This window comes from Pithys albifrons, chromosome 6 (assembly GCF_047495875.1).
Source record: "Pithys albifrons albifrons isolate INPA30051 chromosome 6, PitAlb_v1, whole genome shotgun sequence".
In the NCBI taxonomy this organism is placed as follows: Eukaryota; Metazoa; Chordata; class Aves; order Passeriformes; family Thamnophilidae; genus Pithys; species Pithys albifrons.
The window spans coordinates 42,718,224-42,742,070 of NC_092463.1; the positions used below are offsets into that span (position 1 = coordinate 42,718,224).

A 23,847-nucleotide genomic window follows, 5' to 3' on the forward strand; every position below is an offset into this window, starting at 1 on the left:
ATCAGCAAAAGGGACAACCCTAAAGTTACCAAAATTGCCTGAAGTTAAATGCTTTGATTAGATTAATTTAAAACAAGTCCAATTTACAGCTAAAAGTTTTTCACAGCTCTTAACTGTACAACACAGACATCACACACTTGCTAACACAGGAATACCAATCCAAATTTCCAGCCGCAACTCATTATGAATCATGAAAACAAATGGACACAGTCCCTTTTCCTTATTCCAGACAAGAACACCAGATGCAATGCCCACTAGATGTCAAGAGTTTTACTTTTCTTCTCTTCAGTGCTGCTCAGAACTGTGTCTCTACTACCTGATACTCAAAGTATTTCCAGAAGTACTCTAAACAGATGATACACAGGAAGGGCAGTGTACAGCTGCTGAAGTCAGAATACTCTGCAGAGACTGGACTTCAAAAAGCTGAGTATCACCACATCATGCTGCAGAAGCAAACAACAACTTTCAGCCACTTACCTAGAAATGCCAGTTGGTCCTTTGCTGAGCTCATACACACCAGGCTTGCTGAGGATGTAGAAAGGAAAAGAGCCATCAGAAAGACAAAAAAAAAAGAAATTAGACTGAGCAGCAGAGTCTAGAACTGCTGTAGGCCTGGACTTGGGAAAGTTTTCTTTAAAAAAGAAAATAAAATTTAAAAAGGGAAGCAATAATGTCCTGGAGATAGAGGTCAGAGTAATGCAGCAAGCTGTGCTCCAGAAGCAAATGAGTGTACTTCCTATCCCTCCTTTCACCAAAGGCTCAATATACAGTTTTAGGTCTCTAGAGACAAATAAAACAGGGATGTCATGGGGAACCTAAAGGAGACAACCGTACAAGACTGCCCTCAGATCACTGTTTGCATTTATAGGCAAACTGAGTAAGAAAACTCCACCAAGATAATCAAACCGAAGCAAATTTAATTTTCAGCGTTTTCTAACTCCACCATACACCACCACACTTTGTCACACTTTGTGATGAAATTATCCTTAGAAGATCCCCATTTCAACACAATGGGTAAGTGGTCTGCAAATGTCCAGCTTCACTATGACACTTACTATCAGCTACTTTTCGAAGCCTTAGAAGTTGTCATACCAGCTATATTCCTGGTATATTCCAGAGTAAGAAATTTCTAGCATAATTTACACAGGACTCTTCCAGGAAAATGTACACTGCTAACCAAAGGAGACATATTGGCAGCTCTGTCGAACCAGAATGGCCAATTAATCATTATTCCTGGCTTACACAGCTACACCAAAGGTATAAAGAACAGTTAACAGGCTTCAACTCTCACGATAATATATTCATTTCAGGATAAAGGGGTTAAAGTCCACATTTTCCACTGATATTTCTTCCAAAGGCATGGCAGTTTTGTGTGGAGAAGGAACTCAACTCATTTCCAGCAGACTCCCACCAAACCATGACAAACAGTAAAACCGCAGCGGGGGGCAGTTAAGTCAGTGTACTCACTCTATCACACCTGCCTCAGGAACTCTGCGCTCCACCTGAAAGGTAACAAGATAGTGCACGGTGAATATCAGAACCTGGCCCACTCTAATCAAACAGAACCAAAGGTCATCTCTAGTGACTCTTTACAGCCACACATTAATATGTCAGTGAGAGTGATTGCTCTGGACAATCCTTGAGCAGTAACAACTCACTCACTCCCTCCACACCACAGAAACTCTCAAAGGCAGCTACCATTGCAGGCTGATTTTTAACATTCAACTGCCCCCTAAAGGACACTGATTTATAAATTATTTGAATTATTATAACACTTACTATTTATCTTATTTAACTGCAACCAAGAAAATTCTTATCCTTATTTATTAAAATAACCTTACATAAGTAAAAATCTAGAGCAACCCTAGGAGGGATGAATAAGCCCCAGGACTCAGTCAGTGAGCAAAACAAGAGAAACTAGACACAGGATCTGACACTCTAAAATTGTCTGCATAGCTGAGATAGCTGGATTTTGTTAAAACAGAAGAGAAAGAGAGTAGTTTAATCCAGCCTTGGCTATCATTTCGGTTGTCTCTGGGATTTATGCTTCTCTTGTTTGAGCTCAGTGGAGTACTGGGATGGAAGGAGGTACTTCATTGAGCCAGCAAGAGGATCTATCTACTATACAGATACCAAGGCTTTGCTACAGAGAAAGAAGAATCTTCCCAGACCATCTTAAATTCTTCCAAGTCTTTAAAATAAGTCTAGCTCAGAAAGGAGTGTTCATGATTTTTTTGTTTCGTCAAGCAAAGAACTGCCCTCTTTCTGCAAAGAGTACAATATTCTTCATCTGCTGATGTGACATAGTCTGTAAAACAAATCCCGTGCTCTTCCCCTGTAACAAGACAGATATCCGAATTGAGAAAAACAAAAAGAGCTCAATGCTTAGGACACTGCACCACTCTAAGTACTTAGGAGAACATATTCTTTATGCTCCCTGAAAAAAAAGATAGTTGTGAACAGGCCAAATAGAGGAACAGTAACTTTATGTTTGCCATATATGCAAGGCAGTTGCAAATTCTGCTTTGTAAAAGCCCAAAGGTCAGCTTAGTTAAGTTTTTAATTGTTTTTAAACAAGAGCCTATATTCTCAAATACTTTTTATCATTTGAAGTTTAATAACAGATGAGACTCTCCTAGTAACCATGGAATTTTTACCTCTGCTGGCTTTTCAAAGACAAATTGCTTGTGAGTGTGAGGCTGATCTCTCCTCATCCACACTGGTCTGGCACCTGGTGGGGCAAGACTGTTCACCACAGGTGCCTTAGGTACTGAAGCAAAGAGAGGAAAAAAAAGGATCGCATGAAATAGAATATCACCACAGAAAAAATATAATTAGGAAGTATGAATGAGTAGTCTCCTCTGCTTCGCAGAGACTCCAGGAAACAGCCAAACTTACACTACTTAGAGAGTTAAAATTGCACAGAAACTGAAATTTTTTAATATCTATTTGTTACTCATAGACAAAGATCAAAGCATACTTGTATCAGAAAGGATGACATCTAGAACCTTTTGATTCTACAACAAACACCTGTGACACGCCAGCAGAAATTGTTCCATGCAGCTAATCTGCCTCTCTCTGTATTTAAAAAAAAAAGAGAAAAATACTTTTATTAAAACAGGATTTTTAAACTTGGGAGGAAGTATGGAAGAGCAACTCTGGCATACCACTTCATGCACTTTATTTGCATATGCAAATAGGGTTTGAAAGTGGACCTTCACTCTGCATAATTCATAAGATGGGAAAAATATTTTTTTTTAATTCCCTTAGGAATAGGTGGAGTGAAATGCCCCCGTGACAGAAAATTTACAGGCCACACAAACAAGTGAAAATAGTTGGCTATGCATATTCATGATTTAAAAAAAAAATCAGCTGGCCTAGGATGCTCAGTCTGCAGAGATATTATAGGAGATTTACGAGAACTGTAATCACGTGAGTGGAGTGTAGTGCTTTGAGCACGTACACAGAAACAAACTTGTCCCTCCTGCAAGACTGGAAAGCTACAAAGTGCTCTCCCGCCTCTGCACTCTTTGGTTTCAAAGTTTGTTAAATAAACTGTGATACTCACTCCAGCCCTTTCAAGTAGCTCTGTTTTGCAATGTTTTCAGCTAAACGAAGGTACATACTGTGTTCTACGAATAAAAAGTGGCTAATAATGATTCTCACACAGGTCAGCTCCACCAAGTTCTACTGGTCTCTTTCATCTCGCCCGAAGACGAGAACAGTGAGCTCACCTCAATGTGCGCTCAGCAGCGCATCCCAACCCCGCGCTCCGCATCCCAACCCACACGCGCCGACTTTACTCAGAGAGGGCGCTGAACACCCGCAGTTCAGTCCCGATGGCCCGGGGCCTCCGCTGCGGGCTGCGCAGCGGGACACGGTGCCGTCGCTCCAAGGACGGCAGTTTCCCCCCCCCCGCCCTGCGCAGGGAACGGGACAGAGGCCCCAGCGCGGCTGCAGGGCCCGCCCCGGAGCGCCGCACCCGCTGTCCGGGCTCCTCACCTGCGGGCCGGCCCGCCGGGGCGCCGGCCCAGCCGCCCTGCACACGGGCCCGCTGCCGTCTGTCCGCCATCCCTGCGCCCGACCCGGCTCTCGGCTCCCCGCCGCCCGCCCCGCCCCGAGACCCGCCCGCCGCCGGGCCGAGCCTGCGCCCCGGCCCCGATGCCAGGCCTGAGCTCCGCCCTCCGGCCACGGCGCGGATAGACAGGGGTTAAGTTAAAGGTTCCCTCTCCTGGGGAAGCTGGGAGCGGACATACACTCTTCGCCCACCGTACTTTTCCCATTCCAAGGCAGTGATAGCGCTCCAGCTCTTTCGTGGGTGGCAACACCCGTGGCAGGAGAGGGGCAGCGGCACAAGACGGGTACCAAGAGAAACCCTGCCCCTGTTTTCTGACAGGTGCCAGGATATTCCCAGGCACAGGGGCAGCTACTGAATACACCTCAATCACTAAGGTGAACCGACATTTTAAATCGAAGAGGAAGCAGGAGAGTGGGAACCCGAAGAGCAGCCTGCCAGCACTGCACCCAGGCTGACCACGGGCTCCGAGAACCCCCATCACTGCAGCATCCTGTGCCTGTGCCAGTTGGATGTGCATACTATTCCCTGACATACCTTTGCAACACCTTCAATAGTTAGAAAATTGTTATTTGGAAATTCTTTTTTATTAATAGCTTAATTAATAGCCCTTACGAAATTAATTTTGTGTTCCAGTGATTTTAAAATACCAGCACCATAAAATCACAGAATATCTGGAGTAAGAAGGAAGTCCAGCTCCTAGCTCTGCACAGAACAGCCCCAAAATTCACATCCTGGGAGTGTTGTCCAAATGCTTCTTGAACTCTATCAGGCTTGATACTATGACCATTCCTCTGAGGAGTCTGTCCCAGGGCCCAACCACCCTCTGGGGGAAGAACCTTTTTCTAATACCCAACCTAAAACTCCTCTGACACAACTTCAGGCCGTTCCCTTGATTCCTATCACTGGTCACCACAGAGAAGAGATCAGTGCCTGCTTTTCCTCTTCTTCTCACAAGGAAGTTGTAACTGCAATGAGGTCTCCTCTCAGTCTCCTCTTCTCCAGGCTGAACAGACCAAGTGACCGCAGCTGCTCCTCACACGGTTTCCCCTCAAGGCCCTTCACCATCTTTGTTGCTCTCCTTTGGACACTCCTTGATAGCTTAATACCTTTCTTACACCGAAGTGCCCAAAACTGCACACAATATTCAAGGTGAGGCAGCACCAGTGCAGAGCAGAGCAGGACAATCCCATTCCTGGACTGGCTGGCAATGCTTTGCCTGATGCCTCAGGCAGGGAATAGATAACGGCCAAGAAAACAGATTAATAAAAGGTTTGGTTTTGGCATGTAAAAGTACAGTAATTTTCACTGTGTTGTTATACATGATAAGGTACAATCAGGCATGTGAATGTACAGGCAAATGTTTTAAAAAAACCAACACATTAAAGACTCAGAGTAATTGCCATTTTATTTGTTTTACAAAGTCAAAAACATACAGATTCTTTAGTCCAAGGCTTCCACATCAGATCCAGAGCAAACCAAGTCATGTGCTCTTACAGAACTAATACCACTGACTTCACCATGACTGTTCCAAAAAATGAAGAAAACTACGGGATAGGATCTGCATCTCAGATTTGATCAGCACCATTGCATCGGTATTCAGGTTTTGTCAATGTACAGAAATGTTAGCTCCAAATCATATCTCAGTGCAACACATCTTACTTCAAAATCAGAGCTTGAAATTATTCTTTGAAGGACAGAAAACAACCTCCCCTCTTCAGCCACAGCAAGTCATCACAGAAGCAGTGGTAGCTGCTTGCAGCTTTATTTTCCTTGCAAGTTTTATACATTTTATTTTTATAAAAAGGAATGTTAGAGGCCAAAATCTTTAAATGAAAAGTAAGTAAATACAGAAGACAACAGTGCAGACTTCTCACATGTATTCTGATCCTTGTGTCCTGGAGTCAGGTAACTTGAGCCTCACTGGAGCGCTCCATTTCAGAATAGAACCATGAAACAAATCAGGTAATTTCAAGATGATTAAATGGAAAATGTTCTACATTTAAAGATGTTTACTAGTTCTCGTTTTTAAATCTGTCTAAATATTCAGGATTCACATTTCAAAGGGCCTCACCAAAAAGACAGACTGATACAGACTGACTGACACAGACTTCAAAAAGAATTTAACCACCATTGCTAACAAGGAGAGTAACTCATTTCAAGCTCTGCATTTAAAGTACCTATAAATCTTTTACATAGCAACCAGCATATAACATGTAAGTAGTGACATTTATCTACATTGTGTTATCACCACCTATTACAAAGAGCAGGCACTGAACTTTTAAAAATGTTACTACAAATCATGAAGATTACATATTACCGAAAAGTTAAAATCCATATTCAAGACCCAAGAATTTAGCTGCTTTTTGCAATGTTATTTTATGTATATATTTATAGATGAGCTATTAGACTTATTTTGGCTTTTGGCCCATTTCCTCCAAGTTCATAACCAAAAACTCACACTGGACCATGTAAGCAGGGGAGCACTTATGAGCTGGCTGACAGTGCAGAATCCTTGCAAGTATGCAAAACCTGAGCCGAGAAAGAGGTCAACACTTTGGAAATAGTGCTAGATTACCTTTTTCAAATAAATATGCTCCCTTCCCTCTCCTGCCCACCTGTCTGGGAATAAGTGAGAACTACTGTTTCTGCCCTTCACCCATGAGCACAATATATAGATGTGATTGCCACTATATAACCAAGATGTTCCTCAACAGCACAATACCTGATCAAGTCCATGAAAGTATTTCTTAAAGCACAGCGCAATTTTAGTTCAAAGCACTTCTCCCATCATAATATCTATAAACAAATAAAGCCTATCTTTAAATCAATATTAGAAGTCAACGGTTTTGTTTTACCTCTATCCTCAAAACAAGACTGTTTTACTTGTTAAGAAGTACACCTACAATTGAAGATGTTTAAAACATTAGGTTACTTGATGCTGCAGCATGGTATGGAATCTACAGGAGTCCCAGGCTTCCAAGTTCAAATTGTCTCCAACTTACTTCTCCTTCATTTTTTTCAAATAACGAGCCCGTATTTGTTTGTTTGTTTTCATTACTAAGTTCATGGCAGTAGATGTAGGTAGAAGAGAGAAGACCCATCCCTAAATCAAAAAATAATTTTAAAAAAATAGGAGGGGGTGAGGTCTCAGCATTTTATAGAATGTACTAATTACTCTTTTTCCATAATAAACACAAAGGACGTTCCAGATCCTTACATTTTTCAAGGTGACTTACCATGAGGGCATGAGGAAGGTACCCATTGGTCCGGGACTGCAGGCCCACCGTGCTCAAGGCAGACCTGACATACGTTTCAGGACTGGGCTTATCGAGGGTTGGCTTGCGGATTTTGGACATTTTTGTTGCCACATAATATGGTAGAACACTCTGCAGGTAGGAAAATTCATGTTAAGTAAAGAATGCTTTCAGATTAGCTTACAGATCCATCAAGGAACCAAAGTAATTGGAAATCAGACAACCTGTAGACACTGAATTCTAGCTTAAGCCAAGACTTATTTTCAATTTTAAGATCACAATGGCATCATAATGTAAGATAGAAAACTTTTTTAATCAGATAACGTATGGATCATATTTGGACATAGTTCAGGGGACTGTTGACAGTCAGCATGCACAGTTGGAGACCCAGAACAACCTCTCTTGCAAGCATATGGTGGAAAAGCTATTCTTAAAATTTGCCTTGCAAGTTACAAATCTTCATTCCAGGTGTTTAACAGAAAATGCTCTACTGTTGCTTCTCTGCAGTAAATCCCAAGTTTGCTTGGCAAGGAGGTACAGAACCCAAGATAGGGACTGTTTCAGTAATCGCTCTGCAGTTTGGTACAGAGACAGACAGGAAGGCAGGAGGAGTCAGGAGAAAAGAACACCAGGATACTTAAGGCACTGAGAATCTATTTCCACAGCAGGGCTCAGAGGACAGAAGAGATTACCAGTAACAGAGTGGAAAACTTCAAGGACATAAGGAAGGATGAAGAAACAGAGTATGGCTAATGGGCTTTTATAGCAATGTTTGGAAGCAACAGAAAAGCGATGCTGGGTCTCAAAACTGCTCATGCTGAAACACCAAGAGGAAGCAGCATGAGGGATATTGTCGATGGAGGGACGTTGATAGCAAAAAGATATGTCTGTGGTAGGGCAAGATAGACCTGGGGGTTCCAAAACAACATTCCACCTATGCCCAGCTCATGCTGCTGAAGAAGGAAAGAGAAATGCACATGTACAATAGGAAACAATGCTTTTCACTAATAGTCATGGTTTTGGCAATGCTTTCAATTTGTTCTCAATTTAGGTTTCTCAAAGTGTCATCAAAAAAGTCCTGGTCTATAGCCACTTAAACAGATATAAAACATACCATATCTCACAGGCTTAGAAAGGCTGGAACTTTACCAACACTGACAAGGACCTGTGAAGACACTGTTGGTGGCTCTGCTGGCAATTCAATACATACAGTCACTACTGCCCATCCAGTAAGCGCTACCATTGATGTACCTTCACAGCAGCTACCTGAGAAGTGGGCGTCCACTTCGGCTACACTAATGGATCTCCAAATGAGAATATTACCTCAAAAATCAATATCTTTGGGCAAGTTACAGTTTGTAAACCTGCTTCCTCAGGCTAGTCTCTTAAAGAACAAGGACCACACATGCTTGACCTCAGAATCATTTACTATCATGCTCTCAGCACCACAGCAGAGGGGGGAAAAGCACCCCTTCAGTTCTCATTGACTGCTTTTCCATGCCATAGTTGTGTACATTTCAACTGAAATTTGACCACCACAAACACGAAACATTGCTATATCTGCTCATTTCTTCACCTTAGAGCACCAAAACCATGCCTTTCTCTCTATAAACAGGATTGTCAATAATATACTGCATGAGTCCACTTTCAAATAGAAAGGAAAAACATGGTAAGCAGTTACTGTTGCCTTTAAAGTCACTAAAAGCTACAAATGCTTGGATAAGAAAACTACTCATTCTGTTACTGTAACAGCACAGGGACCACATTTCAGCTCCAGAATGTGAACCTCATCTATTTTTCAGATTACATTCCTAAACTGAATCTCTAAGTTTGGTGGTTTTTTAAAAAATAAAATTCTAAGCTTCTTATTCAACACTAAATTTTATCTGCAACATCCCCACACTGAGTGGCAGAATAGTTATGATTTATTCTCTGCTGTCTTCTGCTCAAAACAGACTTCAAATGTGAACAGCATTACCCAGTTATGCCACTGGATAGCATGAAGGGGGAAAGAACTATGCATCAGGATACTTGCAAAAACAAGCAAAAAAAGGTACCACTACTGCATTCATCCACAGACTTCAAGGCACACAGAAGCACAGGATTACACTCCAACATTTTTCTTCTCTCAAATAGCACTCCAGAAAACAAAAAGATGGGTATTTCATTTCAGATACATTAGATTTACCATTTTCCTATTAACTGGGCCTTATTTTAACAGATATCAAAAGACCTGTTGCATCTGCTTGGTCCCCCCCCACACCCCACAATCTTCCTTCCCACAGACATTCATGCACTGTATCTAAAACTGGCATAACAGATTAGAACAAAAATTCACTGTCTAAAGTGTTCCAGCATTTTGCAATTAGAGAAATATAACCCACTACCTGGACAAATAACTGTTTATATTCAGGGAAAGACTGGCCTGCGCTGCAGTACAATGTGTCTTGCTCACTTAAAAACACTTACTACTGCTTACAGCTCTGATGCTTATTAAAACTGACTTAGAATTAGGTTCTTGAATATCATATGGATGTAAGAAGTTGGATCTCTGAACAGTCACATGACAGCAAGTCCCTCAAAATCAGAATAGCTTGTTTACATAAGTTTATCACTTATTTTACCTTACTTTTAAGAAATTAAAAAGACCTGAACCCTCAAATGTTGCTAAAGAAGTTTCTTTCTGTTTTCTATTTCGAAAAAGGAGAGTGGGGGACATAAAGGGGAAATGGAAGAACTGCATCAACCAAAACTGACCTGTATGGAAAGCTAAAAGGGTAAAGCTAACAAGTTTTGCAGGAAGAAAGACAATGTCATTAGCCATCAGTTTGGGGACAGCACACTTTTGTGCATACCTGGAAAGAGCTAGGCCTTTTCAGTGTGGCAAAAAGGAAGCTATTGGTGACCTTTTACATGCCTAAAGTTATTTCAATGGTAGTTACGAAGATAAGGGCCAGACTCTTCTTGGTAGTACCAGACAAAATAACAACAGACAATTTTGGCTGCAGACTGTCAAACTGGGTGTTAGGAAGAAAGCCTTTTTGCTAGGAGAGCAGTACAGGACTCAAACTGGCTGTCCAGAGAGCTCACAGCATCCCTGCCCTTGAAAATTTCCAAGATTTGGCTGGATAAAACAATGAATGGCCCATGACCTAGTGTAAGTAGCAATCCCACTGCCAATTGCTAGGCAATCCAACTACTGGGAGACCAGGAGGTTAGAGCAGAAAATGTTGTGGAGATCCTTTTAAATGAACATTGTCATGATTTTGTGATCTGGTATTTTGTGTAGTGGATACAATAACAGAAAATAGGTAGTGAAAGAATTCACTGTTATGCTTTTGCTATGCATAGTAACAAAGTATATACAGAAAATGTCAACAACTAACTGAAGCTAAAAAGGGGATAAAGGGTCAAAGAACCAAGCAATATTTTTAGACATATTAAAAGAGCAAAGGTTTCAGAAAGTCTGCAGAAATCTTTCAGTAGATCTTTCTCAAAAAGTCTTGAGAAAAGTCTTTGTCATCTTCCTCATTTGTTTTCTTTTGCCTCTTTTCTGCATGTAAACACATATAGAATTTTAAGCCATGCTAACACTGTGCTGCCTCTCTAAAATTAAGTAGACCTGTCAGCCAGAAGAGTATATATTTAATCTAAAGATGGCTACATTGCAACAAAAGCACTTTATTACTATCAAAATTAAACTTCTGCAGAACGCAATCCACTTGAACCAGACTGATATATTGAAACTAAGAAATTGGTAAAATCCCACCAGCAGTTTGTTTCTGCTTTTCACACAGTGGTACTTTGCAAGTATTGGCATGACAAAAGTTAACTGGTTTAAATGATGATCTCAGCTGGAAGGGCAGGTCTGGAATTAAAAGTGCTATGCTTCTGAAGGTCACAGAGATGAACTTCAAGAAAATCTAAGAGGGATGCAGTCTTCCTAAGGGACTGAAGGAGATACATCAGCTAGTCTTCACAGGAAGGTACTTGTAATATTCATTAGTGGTTTATAGTGACTTAGGCTGAAACAAGAGGACAAGGACATGGACTGGAATAAAATTAGCCTAACAAATTGAAGCTGTGACAGCTATTGATCATCAGACCCACATAACTCAATGGCAGTTCACTGTCTACATTTAGGGGATAAAGAGCAGTGCTGTCAGGAATTCACCACCCTTAGCCAACATTGAGTCACAAAAAGACAGCTTATCACAACCTGTGAAGCTTTGCGCAGGAAAAAATAACTAGATACAGAATGAATGTTAGATTTAATTCTTCATTTGTTTATAATCTTAAAAACTTAAAACACTGAAAACCTTTTTCCTAGCTTATCTATACCTCAAAGCTACAAAAGCTTTACTAGAATATGTATACTCACACTGTGTTTTTAATACCTCTAGCCAAGCATGAGTTACTGGGTTATTTATCTTTGTGCTGTCAATAGGAACTCCACAGACTTAAACAAACAGTACCTGCTCCTCCTTTGTTCTCCTTTCAAACAGGTAAGAGTACTATTTAGACAAAATCTGGGGAGGAGGAGAAAAAGTCCAATAAAAAGAACACATTTCAAAGATGTAACACTTCTTTCCCCTGCAAGCATCTGTCTCTAAGTACTCTCATACTGAGGTAACTATGAGCAGCCTTACCCTAAGAAAACACCGGAAAACAGAGGTTAGATGCTCTACCACAAAACACACCCCCAAAAAATTCATACCATCTCTATTGCCAGTGAAGCTATGTGTTGAAAGAGGTTGTGCCTCACAGTTTGTAGGTAGACTTCTGCAGGAAAGTCCTCCTGAAAGATTTCATATTACTGATGTAGAAAAGAGAAATACTCTCAGTTCCTCCAGTCTCATTTTGAGCCTGTGATCACAGGTTGAGAGGGCGCCACACTGCAGGCAGATGAAACGGATCAGAACAGCTATCTGATAATGAAGCTAAATCTGCAAGCAATACAACTTGAAACACACTGGTGAGATAGAAGTAATATAGAAGGGGAGAAGTAGAGAGAGATGCAAGGAACTCACTATGTGTTAAACACTGACCCCGTGCAGGTGAGTTTGGGGCTGAAGCTCTGAGACAAGAGAAAATAACAAGGAGACATAAACCACGAAAAGTTACTCCAGCTTAATCCACTTCAAGAACTGAGAGCACACAAAACCACCCTGTACATTGAACCTGTACCTGTTCAGAGTACCACCATAACTAACTAACATAGCCTTAAGATGGTAACAACTTCCCTGTAGTACTAACCAGTACCAAAAATTGTGCTCTTGTGCACGGTGATTACACAAATAAGGCAGGAAACTTCGTGCCGTACCTTTCATAGGGCCCTCAGAGGTCAGATGTTTTTGACAACCACCACACAGACTAGAGGAATGACAGACACGGACATAGGCTAAACCTGTTCCTAAGATCCCTAACTGAATTTTAAAAAGATACACCACTGTCCTCACAGTACAGGTAAGATCTTACACCACCTTTATCCAACTGATTCTTGCTCTGGAGAGAACAGGTTTAATCAGCAATGAAAACTTCAGTGTGTGCGATCAAACCTGGAAATTTTAATTTCAGAAGCAAAAAGTAAGATAATGTGAGAAGTGATACTGAAGCAAAATCCCATAAAGCTCTGAGAAGCTGGTTTGGTTTGCTTTTATGCCCCATCAAAAATAATTAAAACCATGGAAGGTAAACAAATATGGAGGGGGCATGAAGCAAGACTGATTAGTAACATGAAAAATTAGATCAGTTCATCACAAAGGATCTTTGACGCTTTTGTTCGTTCTTCAACTATGCTTATACTAGCAGTTGATTCACTGACAGGGACTCTACTATTCTAGTCTTTTGAGCTGCTACCCATGGAATGTCTGTACAAATGCACTCCACAAGTGTACTCCACGAGATGAAGTTGTATAAAGAGGTCTTCTACAGAGCTGCACACAGTTTTATGGAGCACATTATACATAAAGGTTCAATTAGCATCATGAGCTAAAAATCCAAACTAAACCTACACAAAAACAAACCATGTTTTTTGTTGCTTCAAGACCCATTTTTCCAAGTAACTTAAGAAAGCTGCTAATGGGATCAAAAGAAATCCTTATCCTTAATCTGTGTCACATACTCATGAATAAGAGAATATGCTGATTCCTTTTTGTTACCAAGACACCAGTGTTGCTGTGGTAACCACACTTACATGAACCAACTACTCACCTGCACAATGATGCCCTTGCTCTTGTATTCCTCTTGGAGGCCTCGAGAGAAGAAATCCACAAAAGCCTAGAGAGAAAAGAAGGGAATGATGCAGAATGCTACACATTAAAATGGAAACTCTAGTTTGCCCTTTTTTTAAAGCATATTTGAACTGTGCTTCAGAGTTTCTGTTTTCAAAGTGAAAAACCTTAGGTTTCAATGAAACTTTGCATATAAGAACAGTGCCATTCAAATACCCTTCATAACCCTATGTTTATGAAGTATTTTTACAGAAGCAAGGCTTAATCTAAACAAATAAACCCCTTCTTAATTTAGAAGAAAAAGGAACTAGATTTTTTACATAAAGACTAGGTAAAAAAAGGAAAATAAGACTTTTATGTTCACATTATTCACTATTTATATCACTGCCTTATACTTTTTCAAGTGTGATTTAAGTGGGTTTCTCTTGTGGGTTTCTCAAGTGTTTGAACACTTGGTCTTCTGCCTTTACACTTTAAAGAATGCCACCCTACAGGTCGATCTTCACAGCTTCTCTTCCAAACTTGTGCAAGTTTTAGAAATTACAAGACTCAAAGTTCAAAGAAAGAAGTGAAAGGGCTTCAAAGGTGGATGTTAGCATGCGCCTTTAGATACCTTCAAAGCTCATGCAGCTGCCTCCATAACCATGCCAGGAAATATTGCCCTAAGAATCCAAGGCTACTCAGAAGTTCAAACCAGCATAGATTCCCACTTCCTGAGTTCTTCTAAACCATCTTTTCATTTTTCCCTCTTGCAGTCCAGTGAGACAAAATGTCAGGTTCTGCTATGGTTTCTTGTTTTAATGAAATGATACGACCAAGTAGGATGAACGGAGGACCTTCAACTGAACGAACTAAGCTATCTTGTCCATGCTTGAAGCTAAAATAAATACTAAGAAAAGTAGTTCAATTATTTAAGAAGCAGTTGCTTCAGACTAGTTTCAAAACAAAGAGCAGAGCTTTAGTACCGCACCATTGTCACCACTGGTTTAACACAAGTCCTAACTGAAATCAGGACTTGAAGCTGGCAGTGCCCAGTGTTTTTCCTATCAAGGTCATCCCACTGAATTCAACCTATGTAAGAAGTAACCAAAACACTCCCACGCCACTGGGCTATTTCTATTGACAGTCTTCTGAGCATACTCAAGATCTGAAAGAAAACTAGATTTTGCTGTGTAGCAGATAGGCCCTTTTACTCTCCAAGTTGCATGTACAAGCTAGAAGGCAGCTCCTTAAACCAAAAAAGCTTATCTGCTGTCCAGCTATTCCTTCCTTCTCCCTTTCCCATAAGTACAAGTTTGTAATGAAACAAAACTGAAAGTCTGGTCTAGAGCAACTATGCAAGTGAGCTGGCCATGCTCTTACAACATAAGGCAGGTGCACAGATATGCAAATAGTTCAGTGCAATCCCTGAACACATCTGCCAGGTCTGTGTGTGATAACTGCCCAGAGCATACTGATAATCTATTTAAAAGCGCTACATTATGTTAATAGAAGTGCTTTGATCATTTAAATTTCTAACTATTCCTCCATGACAAAAGTCGTGAAATTAACCACTGCTCCAAACAGGCAGACACAGTATAAAAAGACTATCATCTCTACTGGTTACAAAAAGCTTGCGATGAAGGGAATGCTCATTTTATATAAGAAGAAAAAAATAGTACACAAATACGCATTGGAGTTTCTCTTCTTGAAGCATTTCTTTCAAGACAATTGGGGTTTCTAACTCCAGATGCCCAACTCCCCCAACAACTTTGAACTTAAAAAAGTCTTAAGAATGCTGTCTAGGAAAACATTCCCTACATAAGCAGACAAGCATTGCATGTAAGAAAATTTCTTCTCTTGGATATTCAAATATCCCATAACAAACCCAAACACTAAAGAGCTGGGGGAGGGGGAAGGGAGAAGATACAATCATATTTCACCTCTCATTAGCATTAACACAGGTAGATAGGTAAACCTGTCAAAAAATAGCACTATGTTTCCTTTAAAAGTATCTTATTTCACTGTAGACTAGGGAATTCTCCACAGGAAGGTTAAAGAGTTGAATCACGCTTGTGCCTGCTAATTACTCAAAGTCACTGACCTAGACCTGAAGGATACTATGTTTTAATCCCCCTCTATATAGGTGAGTTAAAAAAAAACCCCACAACCCAGAAACTGCAGATACAATCTTTCTATAACTACATTAGGGGAGTCACTTTCATGCTTACTAATCTTGCTGTGGTAGAAAATGAGCAGCGCTGACAATGGGCAGATTACTTCACCTATAATTTAAGGTTTTTTTGGGAGAGGGAAAGAAATATTTGAGCTTCCCATTGAAAAAAAGACTAATCAAAGTAGCATAAGGTATATAATCACTAAAATCAGATGCTCAATTCATTCCATAAAGCTGAAGGCACCACTACAACAAAAGCAACCATTTGTATTAAAACAAAGAACTGTGCTCCCAGGACACAGCCATTTCAAGAAGAAATTTTATCAGCCAAAACCACCTCATGCTTCTAAACTTAAATATCCCCTCCTTTAGTATGAATAAAATAGTGTGCATCAACTCCTTTGGGAATATGAAGATGTTACTGAGAGTCTAGAGGAAATACACATCTGTTCTGACATGAATGACACTACTGAAGGTTTCTTCATCCTGTCAAGATTCTGCTTAGACTCTGAGAAACCCTTGAAGTAATTAAGGTAATTACCAGGGATGCCTGGAAAATCTGTAGTGCCATGTTGCTTTAGTATCAGTGTAAGTATCTCTTGCATTCAGTTCTACCACATATTCTTCAGTTCCATATTGTGTAGACATTGTCTTTATGGCGTTCACTGAAGATATTTTAGGGGGATGTTTCAGGATTCCCTGTAATTATCTCTGGGAAAAAAACCAAAACCAGCAGCAAAAGATGAAACTGTCCCAGTGACATAAAGAGAAACCACAGCAGATAAACATAAGATGAACTGTAGATCACAGAATCATCACAGAACATAGGGGGGAAAAAGTTTCACAATCAAAACAATAAAATGTGTTAAACTTAGTCAATGTCCTTTCTTAGGCTCACACTAACCTTGCTTGGTACACTGGCATCCTTTTCCATGTAAAAATGTAATGCATGAGGAAATATATACCACAGTCATTTCCAAGCCAGTAAACCCTTGCACTCAGTTTTCTCTCAACCTTCCTGCTTCCACTATTGGAAAAGTTCAAGATAGAAACTCTGTACTTTTAGTTCATGAAAGCACCACTAGATGGACACCAAAACATTTATTGCTGTAAGTGTTGGTTTATGTCTGACACTTGATTTTAGTGTGGAAAAGAACACTTACCTTGGTTGCGGAGTAAAGGGTCAATAGTGGAGTTGGATACATCCCAGAAGCTGATGCGATATTCAGGATTACCCCTTTGGATCTGAAAGAAAGCGAAGACATGGTATCATGAAATAAAGAAAACATCTTTCATGTTTCAGAAAATTACAGCAAGCCTAAAAAAAATTTTTAGGATGCAATTAAGATCCTTTTAAAAACCCCAGCCAAATCCTATATTGAAATTTACTTCACACATAGTCTCAGTATTCAAGCAGCTGGTATAAATCAAGAACAACTTCAAGTTCAATACAGCAAGAGAATAAAAACTATATAAATATACACACAGACGCGCGCACACACTGGGCTAAACTATGCAAAGCCATTGAGTCAAGTCGGCATAAGTTCAAGAGGAACTTCTAAATCTTGGGATAAGGTGGCAGAAGTGGCAACACAGGTTTGTTGTGTAATTTACACTTCCTTTCATCTTCTAAATGTTATTTCATGATGGATCTTCAAGATAGGAAGCATCTCAACCTACTGCTCAAATACTGAAGCATTTTAATAATTACAGAAGATATTCAGTGGACAAACATGGAAAATAAGGGTTATTTTACAGCTGTATTACAATAACATTGAAGGTGTTACACAACAATATTTTGTTAAAAGTACCAAAAATTAGCTACCCCATGCTCTGCCAAGCAGTTCTAAAGCATGTGCAGGTAGGAGAGAAAGATTTCTGCATTTCCCAATACAGACTGATTTGGACCATGTCTATTTCTGAGACTATTTTTACCAACAAAACCTGACACATTTAGTGCTAAGTAGAAAAAAGAATTAATTTTAAAAGTTTAATGCAAATTAGGGCAATTACACTGTTAGAAGGTGCTATGAGACAGTCCAACATAATTAAAGATACATCTTTGCTTCTTCCTACCCTGTTGGAAATTCAAGCCAGTTTACCTGACATACTAAGTATGCTGAGTTTAGTGCAGTGAGAACATTCATGCAGGTAGGCATCACACAGTTCAACTCCTGCAGATTGACATGTCAGTTTCTCATATTTGCTCACCTATGTATACCCTATGCCACTGCTGCCAAATATTTAAGTAACCATCTTAAAAACAAACAGTAATTTAAGTTACCATTAAAAATTGAAAAATATAAACACTTTGGCAATCATGACATTATATTCAAAACAACATGGGTTCTGCCATGATGTAAGTTTGAATTACATCAGTGATTGATTTGCCTCTAGGAATGAGATGGCAAATGTGACAGAAAAGCGTAATTTCCATCATTCAGGAGTTCAAACACCTTTGCCAAAGTTTGTTGTATTTTTCAGGAGTTCCCTACATGTCTTGGTGAAATAAAGTAATAACATGGGTCAAAATACATAGCATGGAAAACATAATACCACAAAGTAATCATGAATTCTCAAGACAGCAAAAGATGGATCCTAGAAGTTTTTCGTATCAAGACAGGTGGTGATTATGATATTTATTCATGAGCTCAAATGGAGATTAGCAGTGAAATGAGTATTTATGCAGTTTTTAAGAGATTACCAGATTGGCGAATACTAGAAGGAACTTTTTTAAGAGCTCAGGCTGCTATGTGAACAGACTACAGAATGGCAGATTAAAAAAATCAATATTAACAGAGCATCAATAACCAAGAATGCATACTAAAGAAAAAATGCGAATCAAAACCTTGCAGGACTCCAAATCAACTATCCCCTCCATAAAAAATTTGAACACGTTATTTTTTTGTGCATCAGTCACCAAAACTAGCCAAAAAGAGGATGGGAATGGCAGGGACAGATCCTTCACCACCACCACCGAAATGTTGTATTACAGTCTACAGTACATTTTTTTCCCTCCAAATACAGGACAGAAATATTAAGAGCCTATGATTTAAGGAAGAGAAAAAAACAAAACCCCAACCTGATACATCAATTTACTTAAGAGACTATAAAGAGCAGCCATGATAAGAGTATACAAACTAATGAATGAAAAAGATCAAGAGCTTGATTTATTCTCTCAGAATACAAAAGAAATATGACATTTATTTAAATGAAAGACAGAAATTTACACCTGATAAATGAAAGTGCTCTTCCCATATTCAGACTATGGGACTACTTGCCACAAAATCTTAACAGGATTCAAAGAAGGATAAGCCTTGATATGGATAAACACAAGCCTCACACTTATAAAACAAACTGAAGCTTTAGAAGAGAAGGTGGCATTCAGGCTTGCAGTGTCTGGCTAGACTGCAATTTTCTGACAGGAGTCGTGACCATCACCTGGATGAAGTGAATTAATGTTTTGATCTAGTGAAAAAAAACTCTTGGAAACACAAAAAATTAATAGCAGATAGCAGTCCCTTGACGAAGCTCCATCTATGGGTGTCTCTTTGAAGCAGTCAGTGCCACGGGGGGTTTTATGGTTTGTATTTTTACTTTTAAAGGAAAGAGTTCTAGCCTTAAAGGCCCACAACTTAAAACCTCCAGATAAAATGAAACTGAGAAGCATGTGTGTAGGGGACCACTTCCAATTACTGTAATTACAATTTTGTACCTTAGAAGAATTGCAGAAGTAATCTTTTTAGAGCAGGATCCAAAGAAATACTCCAGCATCAGTGTGGCAAAAATAAATTTTGGCTCCATCTAACTCGAGTGTGCATTTAATGGGGGGGAGGGGGAGAGTTGGTTAGGATGAAGAGAGCCAGGCCCACACCCTCACACCTCCTCATCATTCTACCTTAAGTGGTCCAGCACTGGAGAGGCTATATTTAGCCCTCTCTCTGTTGCTGTGGCAACCAGCGCCTGCTCCAGCTGCATGCCAAGTGGAAAGAGCAAGCTTCTTCTGTAATGTAATTATGCACTTGCTACTTCCCTGGCAATAAATACCACAGTCTGGTATTTGTCTAGAAACAGTCAACTGATTTTTGGTGGTGGTGGAGGATTTTTTGTTCCCAAAGACATCAAGCTTTGATTTTCAGTTCTATGAATCTTCCACCTTAGACAGTAGTCTCAAAATTTACAGAGGAACTGTTCATTTAAGTGTAATGGGAAGCTGCAGGTTGCAAATTGTCACTTTAAGTGTTCAGAGCACAGGAGAGAAGCTACAGCCGAGAATCTAAACGCCATTATCACAAGTGGCACTCACCTAATGCTGCTGCAGTTAAGATGTAGTTTTAATTTCTCTTATCAGATCTGGATGCAAAGTATGCAAAGTCTGCTCTATTTTTGCATTTATCTTGTAATATGTTGCCATAAAAGCAACATTCAAATACACAAATATATGCACTAAAGATAGCTGCAAGATGCTGTAACATGCTACGTTACCTCTATCTACTCAACATGCTATCCTCCTTGAACACGTGAGGAATAACAATGAGATTCTTAGTCTAGTTTTATTCTTAGAGCCTGGAGCTCTAGGAAGCCCATGGTCTCATGTGAGAAATGTATGGCTGACCTAAAAGAACAGCTGAGTACAGCTACAATTCATTCATGTCCTTGGATTTGTTGGACATCCATGCCCTCCTGTGGTTACAGACTCTTAGCCGCATTAATGGCCTGTGAGCTATGACTGTGCAGGAGCTGACAGCTGCAGACATTCCTTCTGTGCACTGTACACCCAACCAACTTCACAGAAATCAAACAGAAACCAGAAGCTTTTTCAAATATTTTTCCCTGAGACAGAAACCAAGGCCTTCATCCAAATGGAGCACTAGTTTAGAGTGGCTCCTTATACACAGGAAAAGTAAAGATGTGTACTTTATTTTTTTTAACCACTGGTAACCTTTTATTTTCAGGATTCTTGGACATCTATCCTTGGGATCCCTGAGGTACTCATGCAATTAGGAGAAGTGAGAATAAAGATGATATGGTGTGCTCAGCAACAGTCAGAACCAGAAGTTAGCAGGATCCTGGTTTGCTGCCTTTCATTCAAATCATCTTACCTGGGTTCATACCTAACAGAAAAACATACATAGAATATTCTATAAGTAGAGCGTACATAATTCTGTCCTGGGAAGCTGAAGAGGTCAACTCTGCCAAATGAATACCTACAACATTTCTTAACCAATGAAGAAACTGAGGCAAGAAACTCCTAGATTTCTAAGTTTCAGAATCTAATAAGGGAACAACATTAAATCCCTTCAAAAACAATGGTTTTGGTCATGTTGGCACCTTCAGAGGGTGGTGGCTTCACAAAAGGCAAGTCCTTTATCTATCAATAATAGGACAAGGACTAACTTCTGCCTTACAAACCCCGAGTAGCTATCACCGCTGTACTATAATCCTCATCCTCTACTGCAGGTTCATTGGGAAACATTACACTCCTGCCCCAGAGCTCAGTTTTGGGCCTGCATTTCTAATTCAAGTCTCTTTAGATGAAATAAACTTATTCATATCTCTTTATTGTTTTAACTAAAAATGTAAGCTCACCATCACCCTGATGTGTTAGGCACTCACTCTCATCCTGATCTCTTGTTCTTACAGTTTGTAGCCAGGAAGAAGCTTTGTTTTAAATGTGAAACACATGTTATGCATCTGTGCAACACTTAAATAACTGAATCCTGGTCTGCACTGAAGACTCATAGATAGTGGGATGATACAAAACATACCAATTTATTTTTCTCCACCTTTCCTAGATTTGGAGGTTTGTCCTATACATATGCTCCTTCTGCTGTATTTGGATGGTTCTACGGAGTTTTCCCCACTATTGCAGGCATAGCTCAAACCTGACCTCAATCCCCAGCAAGACAGGGTCATCACTGCAACAGAGAGGGCCAACAGCCAGGACAGTCAACATCAGTTAGAAAATAGCTTGGAGAGACTAAATGGAAACTATGAACCTTTTAGTTTCACCTGGGACCTAGCTAGGAAGTCAGTACACCTTTTCTGTGGAGAGAGTGGTGTATTATTTTAAAGAGCTGGTCTCCAATTCTACTTTTCCAAATGATCACAGACTTTCCTCAACATACCTCCAACTGTATAATGAGAACATATTCTTTGCATCCATTTTACTTAAAATGACTTAGAGAAATAGCCTTAAGAAGGTTATTCCCAGGAACTGTAACCACCCCCTCAGAATAGCAGGTTGTTGAGTTAGTGCTGATGAGTCAGACGGGCTTTTTAATTCTGTTCTAAAAGGAATCACCACAACACTGGAGAAGGGAGAGGAAAAATAAAAAGGGAATCGAATGGAAAAGGCTTCCACCGTCTGATGATTCATGCACCATCAGCGTGACTCACCCAGCATTACTCTGCCATTAAAACATGGAGACTAGGCTGATTAGTCACAGTAATGAATTTTTCAAGAAAGGATTCTCCCCTATAAATAATGATGACTTTGTCTGGATAGTGTTGGTGTGACTCACCTTTCCAGCATGCCGGGCAGCACCAATTGTGTCATCTGCAAAAGGAAAACATTCGTGATGGCTGAGAATGCAGACACCAGACAGCCAGAGACGGAGGGAAGCCTCCCTTCCTCCCAGAAGCAGCTGCCACCCCCTCCATCCCAACCTCGGCTCGGGGAAGCAGAGACCATACTTTGCGTAGGCAGTTTATTTTTATTCTACCTGGATAACTTGGCTCTGTCAAGTAGTGCGTGCACTGAATCTGGTGAAACCATCCAGCTAGTGGCAGAAGAGTAAATAAAACAAATGTCTTCATCACTCTGTATTCATGGCCTCTAAGGAACATTAAAATGCTAGAGTACTACAGTACTTGTACCCTCTTTCTCTCCTCACAAAAAGCACCTGTCTTTCTCAAGACTGACTAAATTTACCACCAATGCCAAGACTCAAAACAATACCCAGTGCATTTTCGCTAGGCTTACTGAACTGCTGATTTTAAAAAATTATGGAGCATCGAAAGTGCTGGACAGAACTCCTGAATGTAAGTTTACGACATTACCCACAAAAAATACTTAAGACCCCAAAACATTTTTTGCTGATTACACCCATGTTTTCACACAGTAAAACCTACACCACTATGAGGAAAGTAGCCTGGCAAACCTCCTCACTGCTCTGGAAGTTCCTGTATCCATTATGACTCCGAGCAATCAATTCACAAGATGGTTGAAGGATTCTCCAGAACATTAATCCTAAAACAAGCTTCCTAGTTGCAAATAGAGAATCTCTGACAAGGGAGGCAGACCAAGTATCGATCCAAACTTAGACAAAATTTTTATTAGTGCAAAATAGTTAATTTTCCTACTATTAGTTACTACTACCCTAAAATACATTTTAATACATTTTAAATCCAAAACTTCTACCTCTAAGAAATAATGTGAAATTTCAGCCTCTGCCAAATATTTTGAGGGAATTTCAAAAATCCATAAAATAGGGCAAAAACTGTTTTTCCTGTCAGTATTTTTACATCTTGTGATGTGTGAAGAGACATATCTGAATATTCAGTAACTTCATGTACTGAAAACCACCTTTTTTTTAAAAAGTAGGATAACAGAAGGCAGCTCTCTGAGTCAGTCTCACCTGACCCAGCCAAGTCCACACTCAAAAAGCACTATTGGAAAAATGCTGGAAGGGTATTCTGCAGCTATATTCAAGTCTGGCAATTTTATACATTGGACATACATGTAAAAGATTTCTGGCGTTAATTAACACAAAACAATAAATAGCAGAAATGTAGTTTTACCACCAACAATGGTGTCCGTATGCGCTTGCATTGCATTGCATGATTCTCATCCAAAACAGTCAAAGTGGTTAACATTCTTGTCTTCAATAGTGATAACCTCAGACGTGCCATTATGAAATAGGCAGTTCAAAGCCAAACATCTAGAACTGATTAAGTACCTTTCAGATAAAGAATCCAAATTCAAACTAGGTCTTGCTCAGAGACAGCCAGTTCTGTAATGACATGCGTTTCATAAATTGCAAAGCATTGCAGGTCTGAATCTACAGGGATTAGCATGTAGGATGTCGGAGAACTCTATGGCAGTGCTTGTTTCTCTGAAGACAA

At 40.0% G+C, this 23,847-nt stretch overlaps 2 protein-coding genes across 2 annotated transcripts in view; both read right to left on the minus strand.

Annotated features, from left to right (window-relative positions):
• ALKBH3 (alkB homolog 3, alpha-ketoglutarate dependent dioxygenase) overlaps nucleotides 1–4,096 on the minus strand; it is a 30,667-nt gene extending 26,571 nt beyond the window's left edge. Inside the window, exons 1-4 of the mRNA XM_071558635.1 lie at nucleotides 4,003–4,096; nucleotides 2,658–2,770; nucleotides 1,468–1,502; nucleotides 478–525 (exon numbers count right to left, since the gene is read on the minus strand). Of these exons, the coding sequence (XP_071414736.1) occupies nucleotides 478–525; nucleotides 1,468–1,502; nucleotides 2,658–2,770; nucleotides 4,003–4,072 (266 nt within the window). The 5' untranslated portion in view covers nucleotides 4,073–4,096. The remainder of the gene's footprint in view (nucleotides 1–477; nucleotides 526–1,467; nucleotides 1,503–2,657; nucleotides 2,771–4,002) is intronic.
• Nucleotides 4,097–5,465: 1,369 nt separating this feature from the next.
• The window catches only part of HSD17B12 (hydroxysteroid 17-beta dehydrogenase 12), an 83,180-nt gene continuing 64,798 nt past the window's right edge, over nucleotides 5,466–23,847 (minus strand). Inside the window, 5 exon segments of the mRNA XM_071558636.1 lie at nucleotides 5,466–7,181; nucleotides 7,315–7,464; nucleotides 13,546–13,611; nucleotides 16,884–16,965; nucleotides 22,245–22,279. Coding sequence (XP_071414737.1) covers nucleotides 7,077–7,181; nucleotides 7,315–7,464; nucleotides 13,546–13,611; nucleotides 16,884–16,965; nucleotides 22,245–22,279 — 438 coding nt within the window. The 3' untranslated portion in view covers nucleotides 5,466–7,076.